The 21477-nt window shown below is 45.2% G+C and overlaps 2 protein-coding genes across 2 annotated transcripts in view; one reads left to right on the top strand and one right to left on the bottom strand.

Moving 5' to 3' along the window:
* Nucleotides 1-21477, top strand: part of phf5a (PHD finger protein 5A) — a 373616-nt gene that overhangs the window by 167693 nt on the left and 184446 nt on the right. The window lies entirely within an intron of this gene.
* tnrc6ba (trinucleotide repeat containing adaptor 6Ba) overlaps nt 1545-21477 on the bottom strand; it is a 27183-nt gene continuing 7250 nt past the window's right edge. Inside the window, exons 5-23 of the mRNA XM_074620722.1 lie at nt 18578-21462; nt 18277-18463; nt 16722-16886; nt 16267-16496; nt 15859-15933; nt 14719-14946; nt 14386-14505; nt 14053-14178; nt 11424-11594; nt 10378-10494; nt 10080-10284; nt 9672-9839; nt 9370-9516; nt 8330-8473; nt 7960-8052; nt 6297-6509; nt 5880-5947; nt 5548-5687; nt 1545-4019 (exon numbers count right to left, since the gene is read on the bottom strand). Coding sequence (XP_074476823.1) covers nt 3449-4019; nt 5548-5687; nt 5880-5947; nt 6297-6509; nt 7960-8052; nt 8330-8473; nt 9370-9516; nt 9672-9839; nt 10080-10284; nt 10378-10494; nt 11424-11594; nt 14053-14178; nt 14386-14505; nt 14719-14946; nt 15859-15933; nt 16267-16496; nt 16722-16886; nt 18277-18463; nt 18578-21462 — 6053 coding nt within the window. The 3' untranslated portion in view covers nt 1545-3448. The remainder of the gene's footprint in view (nt 4020-5547; nt 5688-5879; nt 5948-6296; nt 6510-7959; nt 8053-8329; nt 8474-9369; nt 9517-9671; nt 9840-10079; nt 10285-10377; nt 10495-11423; nt 11595-14052; nt 14179-14385; nt 14506-14718; nt 14947-15858; nt 15934-16266; nt 16497-16721; nt 16887-18276; nt 18464-18577; nt 21463-21477) is intronic.

The raw sequence follows: 21477 nt of genomic DNA, 5'->3' as shown, positions 1-21477 counted from the left end.
TCATGCAGCAGTACAATGGGTGTTATATGGGCCAAATCTGGGCAACATAAACCAAACCCTATCTCTGCCCCCGATTTAAGTTCTATGTGGGAACTACATGGGGACTCCATGGGATGAAATATGGGTTGTAAGTGGGTTTGTCCACAGTTTCCATGTTGGCCCCATGCACTAATTTACCATTAGTGACCCAACTAGGACCCACATGGGGAGCCCATGAGGGACCTACTTAGTTGATCCAAGTGGGCGCCAGATAAGATGCCCATTTTGGGCCCGTACCCACTTGGTACCCAGGTACCCCCAGCATAACCCATGTGGGGCCCACATAACCATGTTGGCTGGGTAGCTAGCATAGCAGCTAACAGCTAGATAGCTTAATTTGTCATGAAACATTCACCAGGAAAACAATATTTTCATTGTAATCTTTCAACACCCAAAAGTTTCATTTTCTTCTGCAGGTACATCACCAGTTGAGTAGTTACGTTGGTTCTCTTGTTGCCAGCTGGGAGAGAAAATGTAGCCAAATAGTATATATAGAAGCAAATAGGCGGAACATTGCTGCTTTTTTTGAAAGCGCTTATTACATTTATAATATTTTACTGTTCAACACAGGCCATTTCGCTATTAGTTTAGCTTTTCTACGACACTTTGTTAGGCGGACGTTTTACTGGCTTACTGTCGTCACTTTCAGTCCAAAATGGCGGAAGCGTAGGTCTGCTGCAGGGCGCTTGACTTTCACTTCTTGGCAATAACACTATAACAATATACAATCTTTGATGTTGCTACAGAAAAGATGCTGCGCATGCACCACAGGAATTCCTAGAAATTAACAATAAATCATTATAAAATATAATAAATGACAGTATAGGATTTATTTATAGTTAGCGTCACTTGGACTTTATTTTTATATGGACATTTTTATTCATTCAGAATAATGAACGATTCCCAGAGAAACCGCAAAATGAGCCTTTCAACAGAAATGTGTGTTCCACCAGCCTGACTGTGGTTGGCTAAGGTTATGGGCTTGTATCACAGTTGATGGGGCTGAAAATCCTCTCTAAACCCAGGCCAATTACTCTTTCCTTAAGCTGTAAATCAGAGGGGATACCTTGACTTGAGATCTTCTGTGATGCATTATAATTACTTCATTAAAACTTTAAAAATGCAAAAGTTAAAAACAGAATAAAACATGACAGTGAGATGGAGATGGGATCAAAAGAATCCGGGACTGCTCCAGAATTTATGCAGCGTTCACCCCAACATGAACTTTTCCAGCACTGCTAAAGAGATTAACTGTTTCAAGGCAAGAGATTTTTAATCTCTTTATTTGGGTGCAAATAATTCACTTTAGTCAACCAAGTCACTGCTCCATTCACTATGTATTGAACAATGATGCATTGGCAGACAGTCCTATTGACTTCACAGTCCCATGGCACAGGAATAACACGTGAATTAATAAGATGGTTGGCATTAAACGTGAAACAGCAAGGGGAAAATGTGCCCAACAACGACTCGCCGCACAGATCAAACAACAAACCACTACAGACTTCAATTCAACCTTTATTATCTTGTTCTTTTCTGCTTTAAATTAATTTCCTCTCCTTTTTTTTGTAACATCTGAAATAAATGAAAACATCCCGAACAGGAGTGATAATAAAGACTGACTTAATTTAAATTGATACATAATAACAAAAACAAAACAAACAGTAAAACATAACAGGTAATGTCTTTAACGTGTCTGTAAAACACTGTTCCAGCTCAGCTTGGTATGGTAGGATTTTGGCATCTTAATAGAAAATGCCTTCAGTTGGTTGCTTCGTCTTAAAAACTAAATATTCTCTTATTGCATTTGGCAGAAAACAAAAACACAAACAGGAACAAAATGCTGCTAAAAAAAAACAAAAACACAACTTAAGAGACGTAATGCAATAGTGCCAATGTTTTTGAACTTTTTAGCTATTACAATATCCAGACAGTCGAGCACGCAAACATGTACACGCATCCACAAACGCACCCTTTCTCTCAAAATGTAAGCTGTCAGATTAACATCTATTCACTTCCCTGACTGGAGCAGATAAGTGTTCAAAAGCAAGTACGCACACGCACACGCACGCACACACACACACATTTCTCATGAATCTCATGGACAAGAAAGAAAAAAAAACATTCAACATTGTAGCAATAACACACACTCCCGATATCATTATTATCTTCATCACATCCTCCTCCATTCGGTCATACCGTCATCACTCCTTTCATGCACACACAGGCAGGCAGGAGGGCACCTTGTACAGCGAGTAAATAAGTGATCATCATTAACATCATGACAATATATAATAACCAACTTGATTTCTCGAGTAAGAAAAAATACAATAGCGAGGTCAGTGTTTTGAAGGGCAAAAAAAAAGAAAAAAAAAAGGACATCTCTGAATTTCCACAAAGTTTCACACATTTCTTTTTTTCTTTTAAAACAGAAAAAAAATATGATAAACAACCGACGTACATCAACAAGGAGATACAATTTTGCTTGTCAAATATAAGAGCAGTGTGTAACTGATGGTGTGAAGGCTGCTGACATGGCGGGCGGGCGGCCGCTGGTTGTTAGCCAAGGCCACTGCTGTTGTAACATTTAGTCGTCCTGTGTAGTTGTTGTGTTGTAGCTCTGTTTCAAAAAAATGGAGGGATTTGTGGAGGATGTTTCAACAACAAACCCAGAGGCATATAGTGCAAGTTTGGCTAATGTTGTTTCTGTTTAGATTTTTTTTTTTTTTTTTACCCTGGGTCCCATGTTGATGGCATATTTCCACCAAGGTAGAGGTGTCGGTAGGTACCTACTAAAAACGCTCTCCTTTTCCAGATCTCAAAAAGGCTGCTGATCGTCCATTTGACTCAGTAGTGTGGCGCCATCCACAATTTTCTACAAACTCCAGATATCCTTCCCCCACTCTCAAGCTTTCCGAACATGAGAACTTAGAAGTACGCCAGCCAGGTCTACGAGGGCTCAGTCTGCAAGTCAGAATTTTTGAGATTCGACCATTAAATAGTTATACAAAAAAAGAAAAAGAAATCGTGGCACACTAAAAACAGCAATAGCTAAACTTGTTGACGTGTACGACTCTGGCTGAGCCTGTCTACAGTGCATGCCTGAGCGATCGGGTCTCTGAATGCAGATGGTGGGATTTTGGAGTAAAAAGACAAAGAGCTATCCAGTTGAGTCCTAAAGAGTTTAATGGATTTCACCTTTTTTCCCCCGGTTCAAGTTTTACTGTTGTCTTCATTTAAAGTTAAGCGGTTTTTGATGTGTGGATATAATGTGTGCATGTACTGCATGTAGCCTGTGTGTAGTATGAGTGTTGGGTAATTCATGTCATCTCTATGTGTAAATAAATACAGAGCGTGACATGTGTATTACAACTTGGGTGTAAAATGTGTGTGTTTGTCAGTCGGCCCCTTAGATGGAGTCAGCCCCCCCGCCCAGCAGGTCCCCTGGCAGCAGTGAGGCGGGGCTGCCCATCTGGTGACGGTCGTCGAGTGCCGGGGAACCCCATAGGCTACTGCTGGAGTACCCCGCCCCGCCCATCCCTCCCCACAGACCCTGCCTTCCGGCCTCCACGCCCCCGGCCCCTCCGCCCACCCCGGTCCCGTTGCTGCTCCACTGGGCGAAGATGCCCAGCCCGGGCCCCTGGGTGGCGGACTGGTCCGATGAGCTGCCTGTGCTGTCCAGACTCTGCCACCCGGAGCTGGGGGGCCCGGCTCCTCCGTTTCCTGCTCCTCCAGCCACGGAGCCTCCTTCTACTCCTACTCCTCCTCCCCCGCCGCTGCTGCCTCCGGCTCCGGATCTATCGCAGCTTCCTCCGTTACCGTTGGCCCCCACTGCGGAGGAGGCGGTAGGCCCGGAGCCTGCAGAGCCGGGTGTGGTTCCTCCGCTCCCTGCTCCTCCGGACTGGGAATGTGCAATGTAGCGAGCCACATCCTCCTCGCTCACAAACTCCGCCAAGATGGTGGTGTTACCCAGAACACACCTGATACAAACAGAAAGTCCGTCAGTCACTCTTTAATAGTGAATGGGTTTTAAAAATGTTAATAAAGTAAAAAAACAAAAAAAAGAACTACAATGAGCGATTTACACTGGGTTTTACAATAGATTATACTGTAAAAATGTTATGTGATACAAATGATTGCATTTATTTGATTCTATTTTTAATAGAACAAATAGATTTAAATTGGGTTCCCATCTGCGTTCTGTTACATTTTTTTTAAATGGAAACGCCCACTCAGACGTAGCAAAAAAAGCAGTGACGTAGATTACCAAAGTAAGCTAATCAATAAGGTTATGAATAATGCAAACGCTAGCGGAGTCAAAATTAGCTGTGCTAAGTTTGGAGTTCTATGTATACTAAAATTAAAATGACTGCTTTTGTGAATTGAGTCTGGTGGCTTTGAAGACAGCGCTATAACGGCTTCAGTTGTCTGTAGGAAAGGGCTGTCTGATTGTGAGATAAAGCGTCTGTGACGGGTGCAGCAGAAAAACACATTTTAGCCACCTAAATAATTTTTTTTTATATCAGTTTAAGTGTTCCGACGGGGGAAGCCGTTATATTGCTGTCTTCAAAGCCAACAGACCAGACTCCATTGACAAAAACAGTAATTTGACCTCACAGAACACAGGAGTCGCTGGTCTACCGCTGCATCGATCGGTTAGGTTGTTTGCGTTATTATGTGACTTTCAGATCTGAACTAACGTTGCGTCCACAGCAGTACATTGCTTAGCCTCCATGCTGGTACTCCTGTCTGCTTCTCCAAACTGGGAGCATGCCGACCGTCATCTAACTGTTACTGTATGTAACGTTAATACACTGACTATAAGGATGTATATAAACTGTACATGTAGCAGCGTCATCATGCAGAAACCTACGTCAGGTCATGTGGGAAATTGTTTTTAGAAGGGCTTGCTGGGAAAATAGCATAACGTACATACTACTTTGACCAAAATTTGAATGTTTGAATATGAATACATGTGGAACAACATCGGGAAGCTACACAATGATATAAAAACCTCAAAATAATAATAATAATAATAATAATAATAAAGGACCCGCCCTTTAATAGTTACGTATTAGTAGTAATGGTGAATTAATTGAGGTTTAACGGTAACAAGAAGCTTCATACCAAGCCCACAAACTGTTGTAGCAGTTAACAACTTGAAATTTACTTCAACTTTAATTACAGTGCCTCCCACAAGTCAGTGTACTTTAAAAGTTAGATGAGAAGATCAATACCATTCTTCGATCTTTATATAATTATTGAAACAATGTCAGCAGATGGTTAGCTTAGCATAAAGACTGGAAATAGGAGGAAACAGCTAGCCTGGCTCTGTCCAAAAGGTAACTAAATCCACCAGTACCTCTATAGCTCAATAATGAACATCTTGTTTCTTTGCTACAGATTAAACAAATGAGATATGTTTGAATTCATCTGGTTTCAGTTACATATTTATCATACAGATACGAGAGTGATATTATTAAGATGTTATCAAAACAACAAACTTACATGTGGAGTGCGCTCTGGGCCTTGGCTGCCTCCTGTTTGGAGCCGTAGCGAATCAGAGCGGTGCCCTGGGTCAGGCCAAGGTGAAAGGTCAGCAGAGGGCCGTGCTGCATGCAGATGGTCCTCAGAGTAGAGCCATCAATCTGCAGGAAACATACCAGATAGACGACGGTGAAGTTAAATAGAAGTGTGACGGGTTGAGGTATGAAATTATGAGTTTCCATGTGGAATTACTTTTTTTGTGCATGCATGATCTTTACAAAAACATTAAAACAAAACAATTCCTCTGTTTTCCCCCCACAGTAGTTGTTTTTGTACAATGTGTCTGTGTTTACCTGTGGCGTGAGGTTGCTGAGCACCAACCAGCAGCTTTCCCGAGAGCTGCCGTCACTCCAGGACGAGGCTGCAGAGAGAGAGCAAACAGAAGAAGAAAAAAAAATGTGAGTGAGAGTTTTCCACATTCCCTATAAACACAATCACACTCTGTTCTTCCCCTCGGCTTCACAGATGTAATAAATGATGAATGACTTTCCCTGCTGCTTCCACCGAGGCTCGGCTTCTCTTCCAAATCAAATATAAATGACTCTTAAGTTCAAAAGAGCACCGTGTTGTAGCTCGGCAATCAGAGCCAGTCGTTTTATCTCCTGTGTACATTTAAATCTGATGAATATTTCATCAAGCGCTGTGCCCTAGATGAGGAAAAAGGACAACATTGTAACCAAAACAGCGTGAAAAATGCGTCGGGGCATTACCAGTGGTGCTGGAGCCACCGCCCCAGCTCCGGCCAGCCAATCGAGGGGCTCCTCCAGACCAAGGGGAAGGCGATGGCTGCTTTTGACTAGCTAGTCCTGGAGGAGGGCGGGACAGCTGGGACATCTGGCTCTGGCTGCTGCCGCGGTTAGCTTTCCAGGACTTGTGTCCGATGGGCTCTGGGGGCCAGCTGGTCTTGTAGTCTGTGTACTTTGCTGTAGGGTTACAGAAAAAATTAATGAGGGTCTGGAGGGGTTGTATACTGGTGGATATAATATCAATATGTAACAATACCACCACTGTAATCAAGAAGAACTTACAACAGTTAGGACAAAGACAAGATGACGTCGCAATAAGACGAGTGTAATGCTGCGTTCACGAGGACTCGCGTGAGTTTAATCGCTGGGATCACTTGTGTTCATTCGCATCACTCGTGCTAGATGTGCCGGAGAAGAACGGGGAGGCTTACCTCATGTAGATACTAACAATGTTTCATCAACCATGGCTGAAATAACCACTATTGTGGCTTTGTACATATTGTGGAAGTCCCAGATACGTAGGAAAACCAAACGCCGTCATGTCACCGAGCTGTATGAACCCAAAATGGGCTTTGATTTAATTGCAAAAAACTGATCAAAAGGATGCCCAAATAACTGCATGATGATGCAGATATGTAAGGAGTTTGAATTCATGCTTTGTCAGGTCTGTCCGCAAGATGACGAGCAAACAACTTTTGAAATGCTTGTTTTTTCGGATTGGTAAGTGCCAGGCTATGTTAACATTGTAGCCGCTCCATCAACACCCAACATAACGTCATTCTAGGCATAAATACGGCAGCGACGCTGTTGTGACATCCCTAGTTTATACACATGAATTGTGCGTAATTTGCACAGTGTCCGTCACACTATTCACGGCGCCTGGCACGAACTCACACCTATTTGCTTCTTTGCATCAGCTTTGTATGTAATTTCGAAAAGTTTGCTTTGCGTTTGATGTGAAGATTGCTCACAATTTACAGTTGTTAAGATGTAATGTCATTATGTCCATCTCTTGAAGGCTTCTCCTACATCTACTGTGGCCTTCTCTTGTTCTACATCATCAAAAACAACTTGAATCACTTATAATACTGCATCAAGCATATGCTTTTCCAGCATTACAATTATCCAGCTTGTTGAAGCACATTTTGGAGATGGTGCATGTGGTCCACTTTTAACTGCAAACTAGCCAAGCCACTGTGTTCAAGTTATTGTGTCTCAAGTGAGTGACTTCAGATCAGGACACAGCTGAGCTAACAAGTACAAGTCACATGTAAGTTGTGACTTGTATATCATTCAGTTATATACAAAAATATTTGTAATACATCAAGACAGATTATATGTGAGGGACAATCAGAAACGGGGCAGCGACTAACGATTATTTTCATTAGCAATTAACCTGCTGATTATTTTCTCAATCGTTTCATTATTTGATCTATGAAATGTCAGAGGATAGTGAAAAATCACAATCATGTTTGACATTTGAAAAATGACTTGAAACGAATAATCAATGGCCAAGTTACAGATTATTTCTCTCAGAGGTTGAGTTATGAATTAATCGATGTTTCTAATTGAAAGATAAAGCAACACCAGCCCAGAAATGAGATGGTGAGTGTTTGTGTGTGGTTACCTGAGTTGTGTGCGTTGTTGAGGGGACTGTCTGAGGCACTGTAGGGCCAGGCACCAGGTGAAGGCAGCAAGGTGTTGAGGGGAGGGGTGGAATCTGCAAACACGTCAATCAGTCATGAAAATATGTCTTACAACTATTCCAACAGATAACAAAAATATCTATTTAGTTTAATCTGTATGCAAAGTGAACACAAGCAAACTTATACAGAACTAAACAAAATGAAAAATTATATAAACACAATGAAACTTAGAAAAATATTTTCCCTTCTGCCACATGACAAGAAAAACAACCATAAAATATAAAAGGTAAACTAACTAACTACACACCGTATGGTAGTGATAATGAGGCAGTGGAGCTGTTAAATGCTTACCAGTATTGTCTTGTAACAACTGGTGCTCAGTATCATTAAGGTTGGGAGACACTGCGTTTCCCATCATGCTCCCTGGGGTCATGTAAGGGTCAGAGTCAGGGTCGACACGGTCGATTCCCTTCCAGGGCACGCCAGGCTGGAACTCTAGAGAAGAAACACACATGTGGCATGTTAAACGTACAATGTGCACATCTGGCCTCCAAAAAATTTGGCGGGAGTACATCGTCCGGCGGCACCGGAAGGCGGACTGAGCTTCCGTTAACAGTTAGCTCGGATTCAGCTAGAGCAAACCCCAGCAACTTGGTGCTGATCCCGGGGGACCGCCCTGCCTCCCCGCCTAATCAGCAAACTTTCTGTTGCTGCCGTTTCACAGCTTAGACCCAGCACTCCACCGGCCCGCTGAGACTTTTGGCGCTGAGGTTTTCGCCTGCCGAACACAAGCCGCCACAGCAGCTAGCTGAAGCTCGTTCCCTGGAGCCGCCGTACGCTCCAATCCTGGCGAAGCAGTCCCCCGTCGGCGGTGAGGTCGAAACAAAAACACAAGTCGTTCCACTGTCTCTGCTACCCCGGACCCAAGCCAATAAACAAACTATGGAAACGTTACACGGACCGCACAGCCCCTGGTTAGTGGCACAGTAAACACAAAGATGGCTTACGTAAACTATAGGCCAATGCCATACGTGAAGATTATAAGATAGCAGAGTTATTTTGACCGGCTCTCGGAGTTTCAGTAGTTTGGTTGAATTTTACATATTCTTGCTCGCTGTTATTTAGTAGTTGGCTTTTTTTATGTAACGGATGACTGTAAATTTAGATTGTATGGACCCAGTAGTAGAGGTGAAATGCTGCCCCCTATTTCTTTGGAGCAGGTGGCTTGGTATTACACGTTGCACCTTTAAAGTTAGAGAAAACACATTCCCAAACTGTTCTTCTCCTTGATACTAAAACATAGAAATGATTTCTTCTCCTTTTTGTCTTATATTAAACCTTGTGGGATCCTGTAGCTCAGGTTATCACTTTAACTATAACTATTCACTAACCAGGGGGCCAGCTGGGCGTGGCGGTAGGCTTGGCACCCATCTTGTTGCCAGGGGTGCGATGCCAGTTGTCTCCCAGCCCATCTCCAACCATCATGTCATACTGAGAGTAGGGCGAGCCCCCCGGCATCTTCATGGGGGTGACGGGACCTGGAAGGTGATGAGATTGTACGTTACATCACTGAACACCAGATGGGTTCACTAATCACCGTAATATGTGACTTCACATCTCACTTCATGCCTCAACACCCTCTCATTCCACGTCTTATCAAACATTAGTAGAAAATAAATAAATAACATCTCACCGTTTTTGTGGAATGCGTTCTCAGGTGAGGAGGTGTCTGGAGATGAGTGTCCTTCCATCATCCATTTGAAGCGGGACTGCTGAATCCCCAGGTCCTTCATGCCCCCAGGCCCCCCCACTACAGAGCCGCCCATGTCCAGACCTGGGAGGTTCACTCCAGATCCAAACCCTGATCACAGGAAGAGACAAAGAGAAACATTTTTAACATTTATCTAGTTCTATCTAGAAACCTTAAAATAACATGGCAACCTACTCTAAATTCATCAACAGAGAAGAAAAAGTACAACATAAATCACAGTGCTAAACAAGTATAGCTAAACCTGTGATCTCTGGGAAATGTAGTGCATACACACTACATTGGAGGGAGCTTTTTATTTTTATAAAACCAGTGGTAGGAACAAGCGCTCACCGGAATATGGTCCGAGATTTTTCTGGTGCATGTCGGCCACAGAGCCCGCCAGGCCTTGGTGGGGCAGGGAATCAGCCCCGGGCAGTTTGGGACCCCCTCCGACACCTCCACCGTGGTGGGATGGGGAGAGTTTGGAGCTGCCGCCTAAACCTCCGACCTGCTGCTGCTGTCTCTGCTGCTGGAGCACTGCCATGATCCTGGCCAGCTGAGGACACACAACAAAAAACAAGGAGTCAGCAGCTGGAAGGAGTAAGAAGGTAAGAAGTGACAAAAAAGAGTGAGTGATGTTTGTGTGTACCTGTTGAGGGTCAGCCTGCTGCCGCATGTTCGGTGGGAACTTCCTCTGGTTTTGCAGCAGCTGCTGTTGCTGCTGCTGTTGCGGCTGCTGCTGCTGCTGGAGGAGGAGCTGACAAGCCTGAACAAACACCGGCAGAACGAGACAGAAAAAGAAACAAAAGGAGAAGTGAGACGGCAACAGAGACAAAAATGCACTACATTTTCAAGCTTTGCACTGGACAAACCCACGTGTCAACCGATTTTTTAGCTCCACTGGGAGGTAATCCTCATATCTAAATATTTGGGCAGTGAGTCAGAACTGAAGTAAAAGTTTGTTTCACAAAAATACATTTGTATTTAGGGCTGCAACTAACGATTATTTAAATGTCAATTAATCTGTTGATTATTTTCTCGATTAATCGATTAGTTGTTTGGTCTATAAAATGTCAGAAAATGGTGAAAATTGACGATCAGTGTTTCCTAAAACCCAAGATGACGTCCTCAAATGTCTTGTTTTGTCCACAACTCAAAGATATTCAGTTTACGGTCATAGAGGAGTAAAGAAACCAGAAAATATTCACATTTAAGAAGCTGGAATCAGAATTTATAAAATTACTCAAACCGATTATTAAAAAAGTTGGCGATTAATTTAATAGTTGACAACTAATTTATTAATATTTGTATCACAGAATTTAGTAAAATTTGTGGTTTGAAATAAGTGTGATCCTACCATAACAATGTCTAAAGATATTTGATGATGACAGTGTTCTGACACTGTTTCGATTTGGGTTTTGAGTATACTTTTAGGGAGTAATTCTTAAGCATCAGTAAATGTGAGATGCAGGGGGAGTAATTTGTTGACATTTACCGTATGTGTATATACACACAATGTACAATCATCTGTGAAAACTATTTAAACATGTCTCTCTTTTCCTACATTTTTATGAAATGTCCAAAATGTGCAGGACTAAGAGATGATCTCAGAATTTCTCCATATATTTCCAGACTCAGCAGACCTGTGATGGAACTCTGCAGTGACTTTCAGAGATAAATAGTGCTGCTTCTCACCAGCTGAAACTGGATGTGAGGTGGGTAGATGCTGCTGAGCATGGCAATATGCTGGGGGGACAGCTGTGGAGGGAACACACCTCCCCCGACTCCTGCCACTCCTCCCACGCCGCCAACACCCCCCACGCTCCCGCTGGGAGGGGGCATCTGCTTCAGCACGGAGCCTGGCACCTGGAGTCAGACACACAATGGCAGGCAGGCACACCTGTTACCACAGAAACGCGTTGCTGCTGTAGCCACTAGCAACCCCATTAGCTTACTGCCTCCCCGATTAACATTGATTCGCTTTCATGTTCTCATTAACTGTTGTTAACAAGTGCCTCGACCCGAGTGACTGAATGGAATTGATTCAATTCCTGGAGAAGACATGCGTTTCACTTTGTATTCTTTAGAAGTAACATGATCAATGTTGTCCTGACGAGAGATTATGCGCTCTAGGGACCGCACCGACTAATAGACACAGCCAGCAGCAGACCACGCTGTGTATGCTCATAGACATAAGAATCAGACTATTACACACAATATCAGGAAGTTCACTAAAAAAAGACAAGTCTGTGAATTACGCAGTCGACCCTTTGCATGACCTGGACATACTGTGTTGATCCCACATTGAAGCCAGCTTACAAATAACGGTCTCTCCACCATCACCTCACTGCAAGTTTTCACCTTAAAAATCAATATATGTGAAGTGCATGGAGATACAAGTGTCATCAAATATATGACAAAAGCATTTTCCCATAAAATAGGAGTTACCAGATGATCACAACAAGAAGAGCCACAGACATTGCCCTCACAAGCACGACTGTAGAGTAGAGCTGACCGATAAATCGTAATTTTCATCGTCATCGCGAAATGAACACGCACGATAAACACATCCCAAAAGGCTGTCTGAAACGCGATGAATAAGAAATTATTATATTTAGGATTACCGAAACCCGTTATTAAACGGGCCGCGGGGCTAAAGACTGTAGTATTTATTATCACGCTGCAGCATCTCCCTGCTCTGCCGGAGCTCTCTACACACAAAACACACAACAAAGTCAGTGAACAGCTGATCAGAGAGGCCGCGGTGGAGACGAGTTGACGAGAACTACGCTCGTTACTGTAAGTAAGTGCAACAAAACGTTGCAAGTGTAAAGCCAAGATACGTTATCGTTACACCTGTTCGACAAGCATAAACATGATGAAACGGTAGGAAAGCGATATTTCAATCTGCTCGGTGATGCGCTGTTGTTGACAAGGGTGCGGACTACGGAGCCTCCGTGTTATTAATTTATTATCTTCATAAAGTATAGGAGCAACGTAACCCTCGGATACACAAGCTAAAACAAAAGCTGGCAGTAGGCTATGTAGTCTAACTGTTTAGGTTAGTTTGCCATGAATCTTGTAAACTTATCTGTTGGCTGAGACAAAGCAGCCCCTCTTCCCTCTACCAGCGGTAACAGTACCTGCAGTGGTTCACATCAGCAGAGGGAGGAGGACAGAGGACAGGAGGACAGAGGACAGGAGGAAGGACTGATACTGACTGATGTCGGTGTTCTTCAGTCTTTATAAACTTCACTCAGTATTTTCATGTCAGGAATATGCTTTATTTTATTAACGTTTTAGATTTGTTTCCAGTGAGATATTAATGAGTTTATAGTGACTTTGCTGTTATAAACATTACTGTTGCTGCTCTAGAAACAACATTTAGCCTAGTTAGAATTAAAACATATCTTTATGTATAGCTAATATGCACACTTCAATATTTGTTTATTTATCGCAAGTCATATTGTCATCACAATATTGAACAATGTTATTGCACATTGCAGATTTTCCTCATATGGTGCAGGCCTACTGTAGAGGTGGGCATTGCAGCAAGTTAAACTAATTCACCCGTCGCTAAGCCCCTTGGTTACTCCTGCTAGGCCTGTCAAAGTTTCGCACCCGCCATGTCAATATGGTGTTTTCAACGATATCAGTGAGGATATAATGGCAGATTTTTGGAATAATCGTTCTGAAATATCGGAGAGAAGTAGACAGAAACCATATGCATTTGAGAGCTATATTCACAGTAGCCTATAGGCTAATTTGTCGGAGGAGTATTGTGAATTGAAATCGAGGGAAAAGCTCACCGGTCCTGATGCAAAGGTCAGACACTCCGGCTCTTGACAACTCACATGAAGGACAAAACATATACGGGAACAACATTTTTCTTGCACAGCAGGGTAAGTCAATATATATATATATATTTGTTTTAAGCTAAGTTAATGCTTAGTTTTAACTCCCAAAGCTTTCATTATCTTATATAAAACAATATTTTTTTCCATTTGTTTAAAGCGTGCCTGGATATGGGCCTCACAAATTAATAAATATAATATAAATAAATATAATATATAATAATATGAAAGCTTGACCGACCTCCTGTGCCTAGTTACGGTTGCCAACGTAGGATTGGACAGTAGCCGTTCTAGGGAGGGGCTTCGTGAAGGGTCAATTTCCAAGATTAAGTTATTCTGCCTTTAATTGCTTACTTAAATACGACTCACGCCACAACTAACAATGTTTAACACCAACAATCAACCCACTTACTTCACGAAGACAGCTGGGAAGAATACTGACCGCAGAATAAAAGCAAAAGCATTAGTACCTGAGGCGACAGGAACTGATGAGGCACTTGCGCTCGTATCCCTGGGGACTGGTTTATGGGTGGGACACTTGGCTGGTGTCTTGACTGAGCCATCCCTCCGCTACTGCCAAAGATACTGTGACCGCCCTGTGATCGAAGATGGAGAATTAAACCTTGAATGACCCATAACAGTGGAGAAATATTGTATACATGAAAAACAAACAGACAACATGACAGACTGGAGGAGGACAATTTGGGGGTATAATTGTATGATTATCTTTCGAAAAACGAAAAAACTACAAGAAGCTAATGTAAAAAATGGCAGGACAGAAACAAGAGGCGCGGTTATCTTACTTGTCTAAAGGGAATAGTGTGGTTGAAGAGGGAATGGGGCTTGTAGACAGTGGGTGGTGAGTACAGAGAGCCATGACCCTCCTCCCCAAGGCACCAATCCTGATTGGTCAAAGGCAAGGTCTGTCACAGTGACAGCCAATGGGAGACCAATTTGAGTGGTGGTGAGGGGGGGGGGAGATGGGGGAAGATTGAGACAGGGAGGAATGGGGCAGACCAGGAAGAAGAGGTAGAATCACAAGAGGAAATAAAGAATAGTAAGAAAGGACAACATGTTATCTAGACATAAGAAAGACATAGAAGACACAGACTGCTGAGGTGGCAGTGAGGCATTACCTTGTCATAGTAGGACCCAGCATCCCCAGGTGCTGCCTCTTTGGATCCAGGTTGACGATAAGCCATCCCCCCTCCTGGTCTTCCTCCCTTCCTCATGTCTCCATTGTAATCGTTCATACCCATGCCCATTCCCATCCCCATCCCCATGGCTCTTTTCTCTGCATCCATCTTCTTCTCCTGGTGGGAACCCGGAGCCAGGTCAATGTTTGGGCCACTGGGGTCATCATTCTGACAAGCAGGAAAGGCCACCATCATCATCATGACCATCATCATTATGAACATCATCATGTAGGAAATAACCAATCTGTTAAACGGCTGTACATTTTTGCTAACAACTGCATGGGTAGCGTACAAAACAAACAGGGATAGACAATATTTTTAAGCAATGGCACCACGGGCCACTAAGCCCCTAAATTTTTTAGCCAAAGTACATTTTTGGTGGCCCAAATGTAAATGTGGGTAAAAAAGAAAAAAGAAAAAGCAATTTACCGCAACTTAGCACAGCCTTCCTTATCTGTGACATTAACAGAATGAAAATATGTAATCATCTATTCAAATTGAAAACTCAATTTTTTTGTTCTCTCAGTCTCTTAGTGCACGCACTACAAAAGATAGTCTATCTTTTTCACATAAAAACTCAGTTCAAATGATTAGGAAATAAATTATTGTATTTTTTTATTTAAATATTTGCTTTGATTTGCATAAGTAGTTTTAATTACGCTCTTTAATTATCCACATTTCAACTTCACAAATCGTCCATGTGGCACTTTCAAAGCGAGTGAAAACAGAGCGTCTGACAAAAGTTAAGTCGCGCTGTGCAGTGCTGCATTGCTCGCAGCAAGTTAGAACACTCAAACACGCAATCAAACTGATTTCATCGCTGACGCTCGCTCGCATCATATTCAATATACAGTTTATGGTTAGAACACGGACACCGTAATCTCATTGAGATACGCAGTCCCATTTTCAAGAGTCTCGATGAAACTTGGTAGCGGATATTTGGTAGCCACAGAGTAACCTTTTGTGGCCACAGGCCACGGTTAATGTCGAACTCTGACAAAGCATTTGAAAAGGAGGAAAGTTTTGACGTTTCCCTGCCACAATAACACTTTACCAATGCTAAGACGTTATTTATCTTACCAGCAGCCCCATGTTAGAGAACTGTCTGTTGATGGGGCTCATCCATGACTCTCCTACGCCAGCCTTCATTGGACCCTGAGAGACAAATACAAAGTGATTAGACAATGATTTCTCAAGTTCTACAAGGGTTTTAACTGAGAAATTATAATTTCGATTAAGGCAATAACATTGCCATACAAAACCAGTAGAAACAATTTTTACAGCTTTCCCAGAGTGGTACAAATTTATACAACTTATTACCTTAGTTCACCTGAGCTTATTTCTGAGACAACCATGAGATCAAATAGTGGCAAAGTAGCGGCATAAAATACATCCATGCCTTAATTTGACATAATTTGTCATAATTCAAAAAACAAAAAGTTAAATTTTTGTGTTTTTCCTTTATCAACATTTATTTTCCCCACCCACCTTGCTGCTGGGCTTTTTCCCAGGGTGGGTCTGTCCCCAGCCCCCATTGCTTCCCTGTCCCCAAGACGAGCCGCTTCCCTGGGAGCCGGCGCTGTTCCACATGCCGCCGCCGCCGCCGCCGCCGCCGCCTCCGCCTCCGCCTCCCTCCTCCTCATCCTCCCAGCTTGAGTGACGCGAGGCAGCCACAGGGCCCTCTTTCTCCCCCCAGGCATCTTGCATAGACTTTGAACCTGGAAGAGAAAGGGGTCATACTGAATATCACCATCAGACTGTGAAAAAGCAATTAACAGATCTGAAACTGATAGCAATTTCTCTGTTTTCTAAAGATGGCAAATGCAATACATCTGGCAGAAACAACACAATCCTCAAAATCAGATTGTATGGATATCCCACAGATAAAATAATTGTCAGCTGTTTTCACCACATATGCTTTAGTTTTTATTTGATTTTCTAACCAGATTTGATGGGGTTGGGAGAAGGGTTTCCCCAGCCCGATGTCTTCCCTCCAGCATCTTCAGGGTCTCCCCAGCCAGTAGGGGCGTCAGTAGTCTTTCCCCAAGCTGTAGTGCCGGTGTCTACTGTAGGACTAGTTGGAGAAGTACCACCCCAACCTGATGAACCTGCAGACACACATGGACAACACAGGTTACGATGGAGGAAGCTGGTAGAGACATGCAGGCTGAGCTGGCACTAAGTTTCGTTTATGTAGTTTGATGTCACCTCAGCTGTTGTGTTTGTTTAAAGAGCAATGGCGAAAGGGCTTTAAAAATGATTAGCAAAGGGCTATGGCAACTCTCTTCCTCACATGTACTTTTTTTTATGAGTTATTGGCTTGATGTGGTGGTTCTCTGCAGTCACAGTATTACCCAGAGAATAATCACTGACAGAAACTGTGTTTTTACTAGGGCTATCAATCGATTAAAATATTTAAACGCGATTAATCGCATGATAGTCCAGGATTAATCGCAAATTACTCACAAATTTTGTATCTGTTCAAAAAGTACCTTAAAGGGAGTTTTGTCAAGTATTTAATACTCTTATCAACATGGGAGTGGATAAGTGGATAAATATGCTGCTTTATGCAAATGTATGTATATATTTATTATTGAAAATCAATTAACACAAAACAACGACAAATATTGTCCAGAAACCCTCACAGGTACTGCATTTAGCATAAAAAAAATATGCTCAAATCATAACATGGCAAATTCAAGCCCCACAGACAACAGCTGTCAGTGTGTCAGTGTGCTGACTTGCCCCAAACTGCATGTGATTATCTTAAAGTGGGCATGTCTGTAAAGGGGAGACTCGTGGGTACCCATAGAACCCATTTTCATTCACATATCTGGAGGTCAGAGGTCAAAGGACCCCTTTGAAAATGGCCATGACAGTTATTCCTCCCCAAAATGTAGCGCAACTTTGTAGTGTTATTTAGCCTCCTTCATTACAAGCTAGTATGACATGGTTGGTACCAATGGATTTTTTAGGTTCTAGTTTCATGTTACCAGTACCATCACTCTAACTTTAAAACTGAGCCCGCTACAACCTCCGAAAGATCGATTGTGTTCATGTGTTAAAGAAATTAGTGGCGTTAAAACCTTTTTGCATTTACGTTGACAGCCCTAGTTTTTACCTCAGCTGTACTCAGCGACAGTACCATGGCGGAGTACTGTTAATGTGGTTTTGAGATGAACTGCAGAGATAGCAAGCAGGTGGCTGGCTGAACAACGACTACATCGCTCAGTTGTCATTTCGATGCACTAAACCTCCACGCTAACCTATAAACAGAAGACAAACCGTTCCCGTAATGGCAGCAGTTGTACTGGAACATTTTTGAGTTGTTCACTTCTCTGTGATTTTCACACAGACAATCGATAAGGAGCATTTGTCAAAATGCTTCAACGTCTTTAGCCGTCAAATTGCCAAAGCTGTAGATTCATCTTGGAATTTCTTTATGACAACTTCAAAATCACTATATTATGGTCAAATTGAGAGTTTGTGGTGTCTTACCAATAGCTGTAGTTTTTGCAGGTCCATGGCCAGTGTTGAAGTCTCGGTTACCTCCAAGCCCTGCAGCCTGCCTGTTGGGCTGCTGCTGTATTGGAGGTGCCTGCTGCTGTTGCTGTTGCTGCTGCTGCTGCTGCTGCTGCTGCTGCTGCTGCTGCTGCTTAGCCTGAGCCTGGGCTTGTGCCTGAGCCTGAGCCTGGGCTTGAGCTTGAGCTTGAGCTTGAGCCTGAGCCTGAGCTTGAGCTTGAGCTTGAGCTTGAGCTTGAGCTTGAGCTTGAGCTTGAGCTTGAGCCTGAGCCTGAGCCTGAGGGCCATGAGCCTGCTGGCCATGAGGCTGCTGGTCATGCGGCTGCTGCCCAGCAGGGGCGCTGTTCTTATCCCACAGGTTGACCGGCTTGTAGCTGTAATGGGTTGGGTCTCCCCATGCTGATGTTCCATCATCGATCTCGTTCTTCCTGCTTATAGACTGCGGTGAGGGCTCCTCCCAGCCGCTCGGTTCAGATCCGCTTCCACCTCCACTTCCACCTCCGCTTCCACCTCCTCCGGAGCCGCCAGGGATGGGCCCCGAGGTCCAGCCTGAGCTTTGGTTCTGATTCTGGGCTTGAGAGATGGGTTTCCTCCCCCCGCCCCCTTGCATAGCCCCTTGGTCCAACGCTTGCTGCCGCTGTGGATGCTGATTGCGGGGCTGTGATTGTTGCTGTTGCAGTTGTGCCTGCGGGCCTGTGATGGAGCCCGGCTGGCTGTTTGGCATCTGGTGCATTTTGTTTCCTCCACTCCAACCTTGATGGGGTTTGGACCCCATGCCCCCGACACCCATCCCCCCTCCTCCACTCCCTCCTCCTCCCCCTGTGCCCCCTGCTCCCCAGGTTCTCCGAGGAGCACCTTCCTCCCAGCTCCCCCAACTACCCACACCTGAATCCCCACCTGAGTTTCCTTCTCTGTTCTTCCTCTCATCCTCCCATCCCCCTCCTCCGCTATTTGATTTGGACTGCTGCTCTCCCCAGTCCCTACCTGCCCCGGCCTTCGGTCCTGATCCCCACCCGCTCCCTCCTCCATTCCCTCCCATTTCTTTCCACCCCCCTCCTGTCCCTTTCTCCTCCTTATTTCCTCCCCAGCCTCCACTCGCTGGGTCACCCTGTTGCCCATGATCACCCCATCCTCCGCCATTTCCTCCTCTACTACTGTCTCTCCATTCCTCATTCCCCCAGCCCTTGGCCTGCTGGCTGTCCCCAGCCCCCATCCCTCCTCCACCCCAGCCTGTAGCTTTCCCCTGCTGGCTATGTCCTGGCATTACCCCTGGCCCCATACCAGGTCCTGTTGGGGTCACTGGCCCAGATTGTGAGACGCCAAGATTCCTCATGTTGGGGCCTGAAGGTGGCGGGGCTCTCCCAGACATAGAGGCCCCACTACTGCTACTGTTGCTGCTGCTCTCCCAGCCCTCTCCGGTGGACCCCGCTGATGGAGGCTGGGAGGGACTGACCCCTGGACCCAAAGAATCAGTGTTTTGAGTCCTGGGTCCACCAGAATATTGAGAAGAACCACCAAGAGACGATGCGTGTTTCGATGTAGCTGATGTCGATCCACCTTTACTCTTTCCTCCTTCAAAGTCCCAGGATGTGTTTTGTCGGATCTGCGTTTGGCCCCAGCCTGTGTTGGACAGGACCCGAGGGTCCAGATCAGACCGGCTGAGCAGGTTCTGTAAGGCAGCTTCAGCATTAGGTGCGGGGCGGGGAGGATGGCTGTGACTACTGTTAGGCCTGCTCCCGTTTCTGGAATTTCCACCACTGGATGAAGATCCTCCATGTGCTCCCTGTCCGTCTACTCCCCCACCCCATTCCCCTGTTTCACTCTCCCCCTTCTGATTGTCCCAAGCTCTGGTCATAGTGGTGGTTGTTGAGGAAGAGGAGGAGGTGGCCGGGGGGTTGCCAGCTGTGCTGCCCCCACTACTGCTGCTGTTACTGCTGCAGGCTCCACCAATTCCCTCACCTCCTGGATTAGCTCCACCAACACCAGTGGAGCTCCCACCCCAATCACCTCCAGAAACCCCTCTCTCCCCTCCGACTCCTGATGACCCCCACCCTCCCTGAGATACCCCGGAGGTTTGACTACTGTTTCCCCCAGTTCCAGCACTGCCCCAAGCATTAGCCCCACTAGTGGAACTCTGATACCCCCAACTGGAGGTCCCATTATCTCCTTCAGCAGCTCCGAATCCACCTGTGCCACCTCCTCCACCCTCCCATCCATCAGTCCTTGAGGCACCCGTTTTGGAGTTAGCTGCAGGGTAAGAAGACTGGCCTCTCCATGAGGAGGCAACGCTGTGGTCTCCCACACTCATCTCGCCTCCTCCCGCACCACGGTCCATTCCTCCCCCAATCCCTTCCCCCCCTGCGATTTTTGGTCCCGCTGATTCGCTGTCCCACTTTCCCCCTCCCATCTCTCTGTCTCTGGATTGCATTTGGTGAAGTTGCCGCTGATGGGTGCTTGATTGATTCACAGATAAAGGTGGGTGACCCCCCAGCACCCCGACTGCCCCGCCTCCCAGGCCCAGGGAAGCAGAGTTGTTGGCAGACAAAGACCCTCCAGGGCCCTGGTGATGGAAGGAAGACGGACCTCCTTCCGCTGCAGCAGCGGGCCCATCCTGCTGCACCAGGGCAGGCCAGGCCGAAGGGTTGGCATTTGGATTGAAGTTGGCACCTGGAATCCCACTGCTGCCGTCGACGGGGCCACTGGCGTCATGGCTCCCTGGCACAGCGGAGGCTTTGGAAAGTGAGGAGGGCTGTTGTAGCAGAGGCCCAGCTGCAGCTACTGCATTCCCTCCTCCAAGATGACCCTGGGAGGCAGCCATCCCCCACGCCACACCGTTGGACGACTGCATACATTCATTGGGCAAAGAGAACGAGGAAGTGGGTGAGGATTGGTTGCCAGAGGCACTGATGCTGTTCACAGGCATTCCGTTGTTGCTGCTGCCCCCTCCGGCCCCGGTGAAAGAAGCTCCTCCCCCATCACTGCCAGCGATGCTAGGCCACTCCTCCAGGTCGTTGCCATCGACGATCACCTTCTCCCTGCCCTGAGAGGAGGCCTGGCTGCCTGAGCTCGCCCCCCACATGGAATTTGCATAATTAGAAGTAGTAGTAGAAGCAGCAACTGATGATGAGGTGAGGGCCAATGAGGAGACAGCTGCACCAGAATCTGAAAAAGCAAATC

The sequence above is a fragment of the Sebastes fasciatus genome, chromosome 20, assembly GCF_043250625.1.
Source record: "Sebastes fasciatus isolate fSebFas1 chromosome 20, fSebFas1.pri, whole genome shotgun sequence".
NCBI lineage: Eukaryota > Metazoa > Chordata > Actinopteri > Perciformes > Sebastidae > Sebastes > Sebastes fasciatus.
Note: the sequence above shows the minus strand (reverse complement) of the source record. Positions and strands in the feature narration are given on the sequence as shown.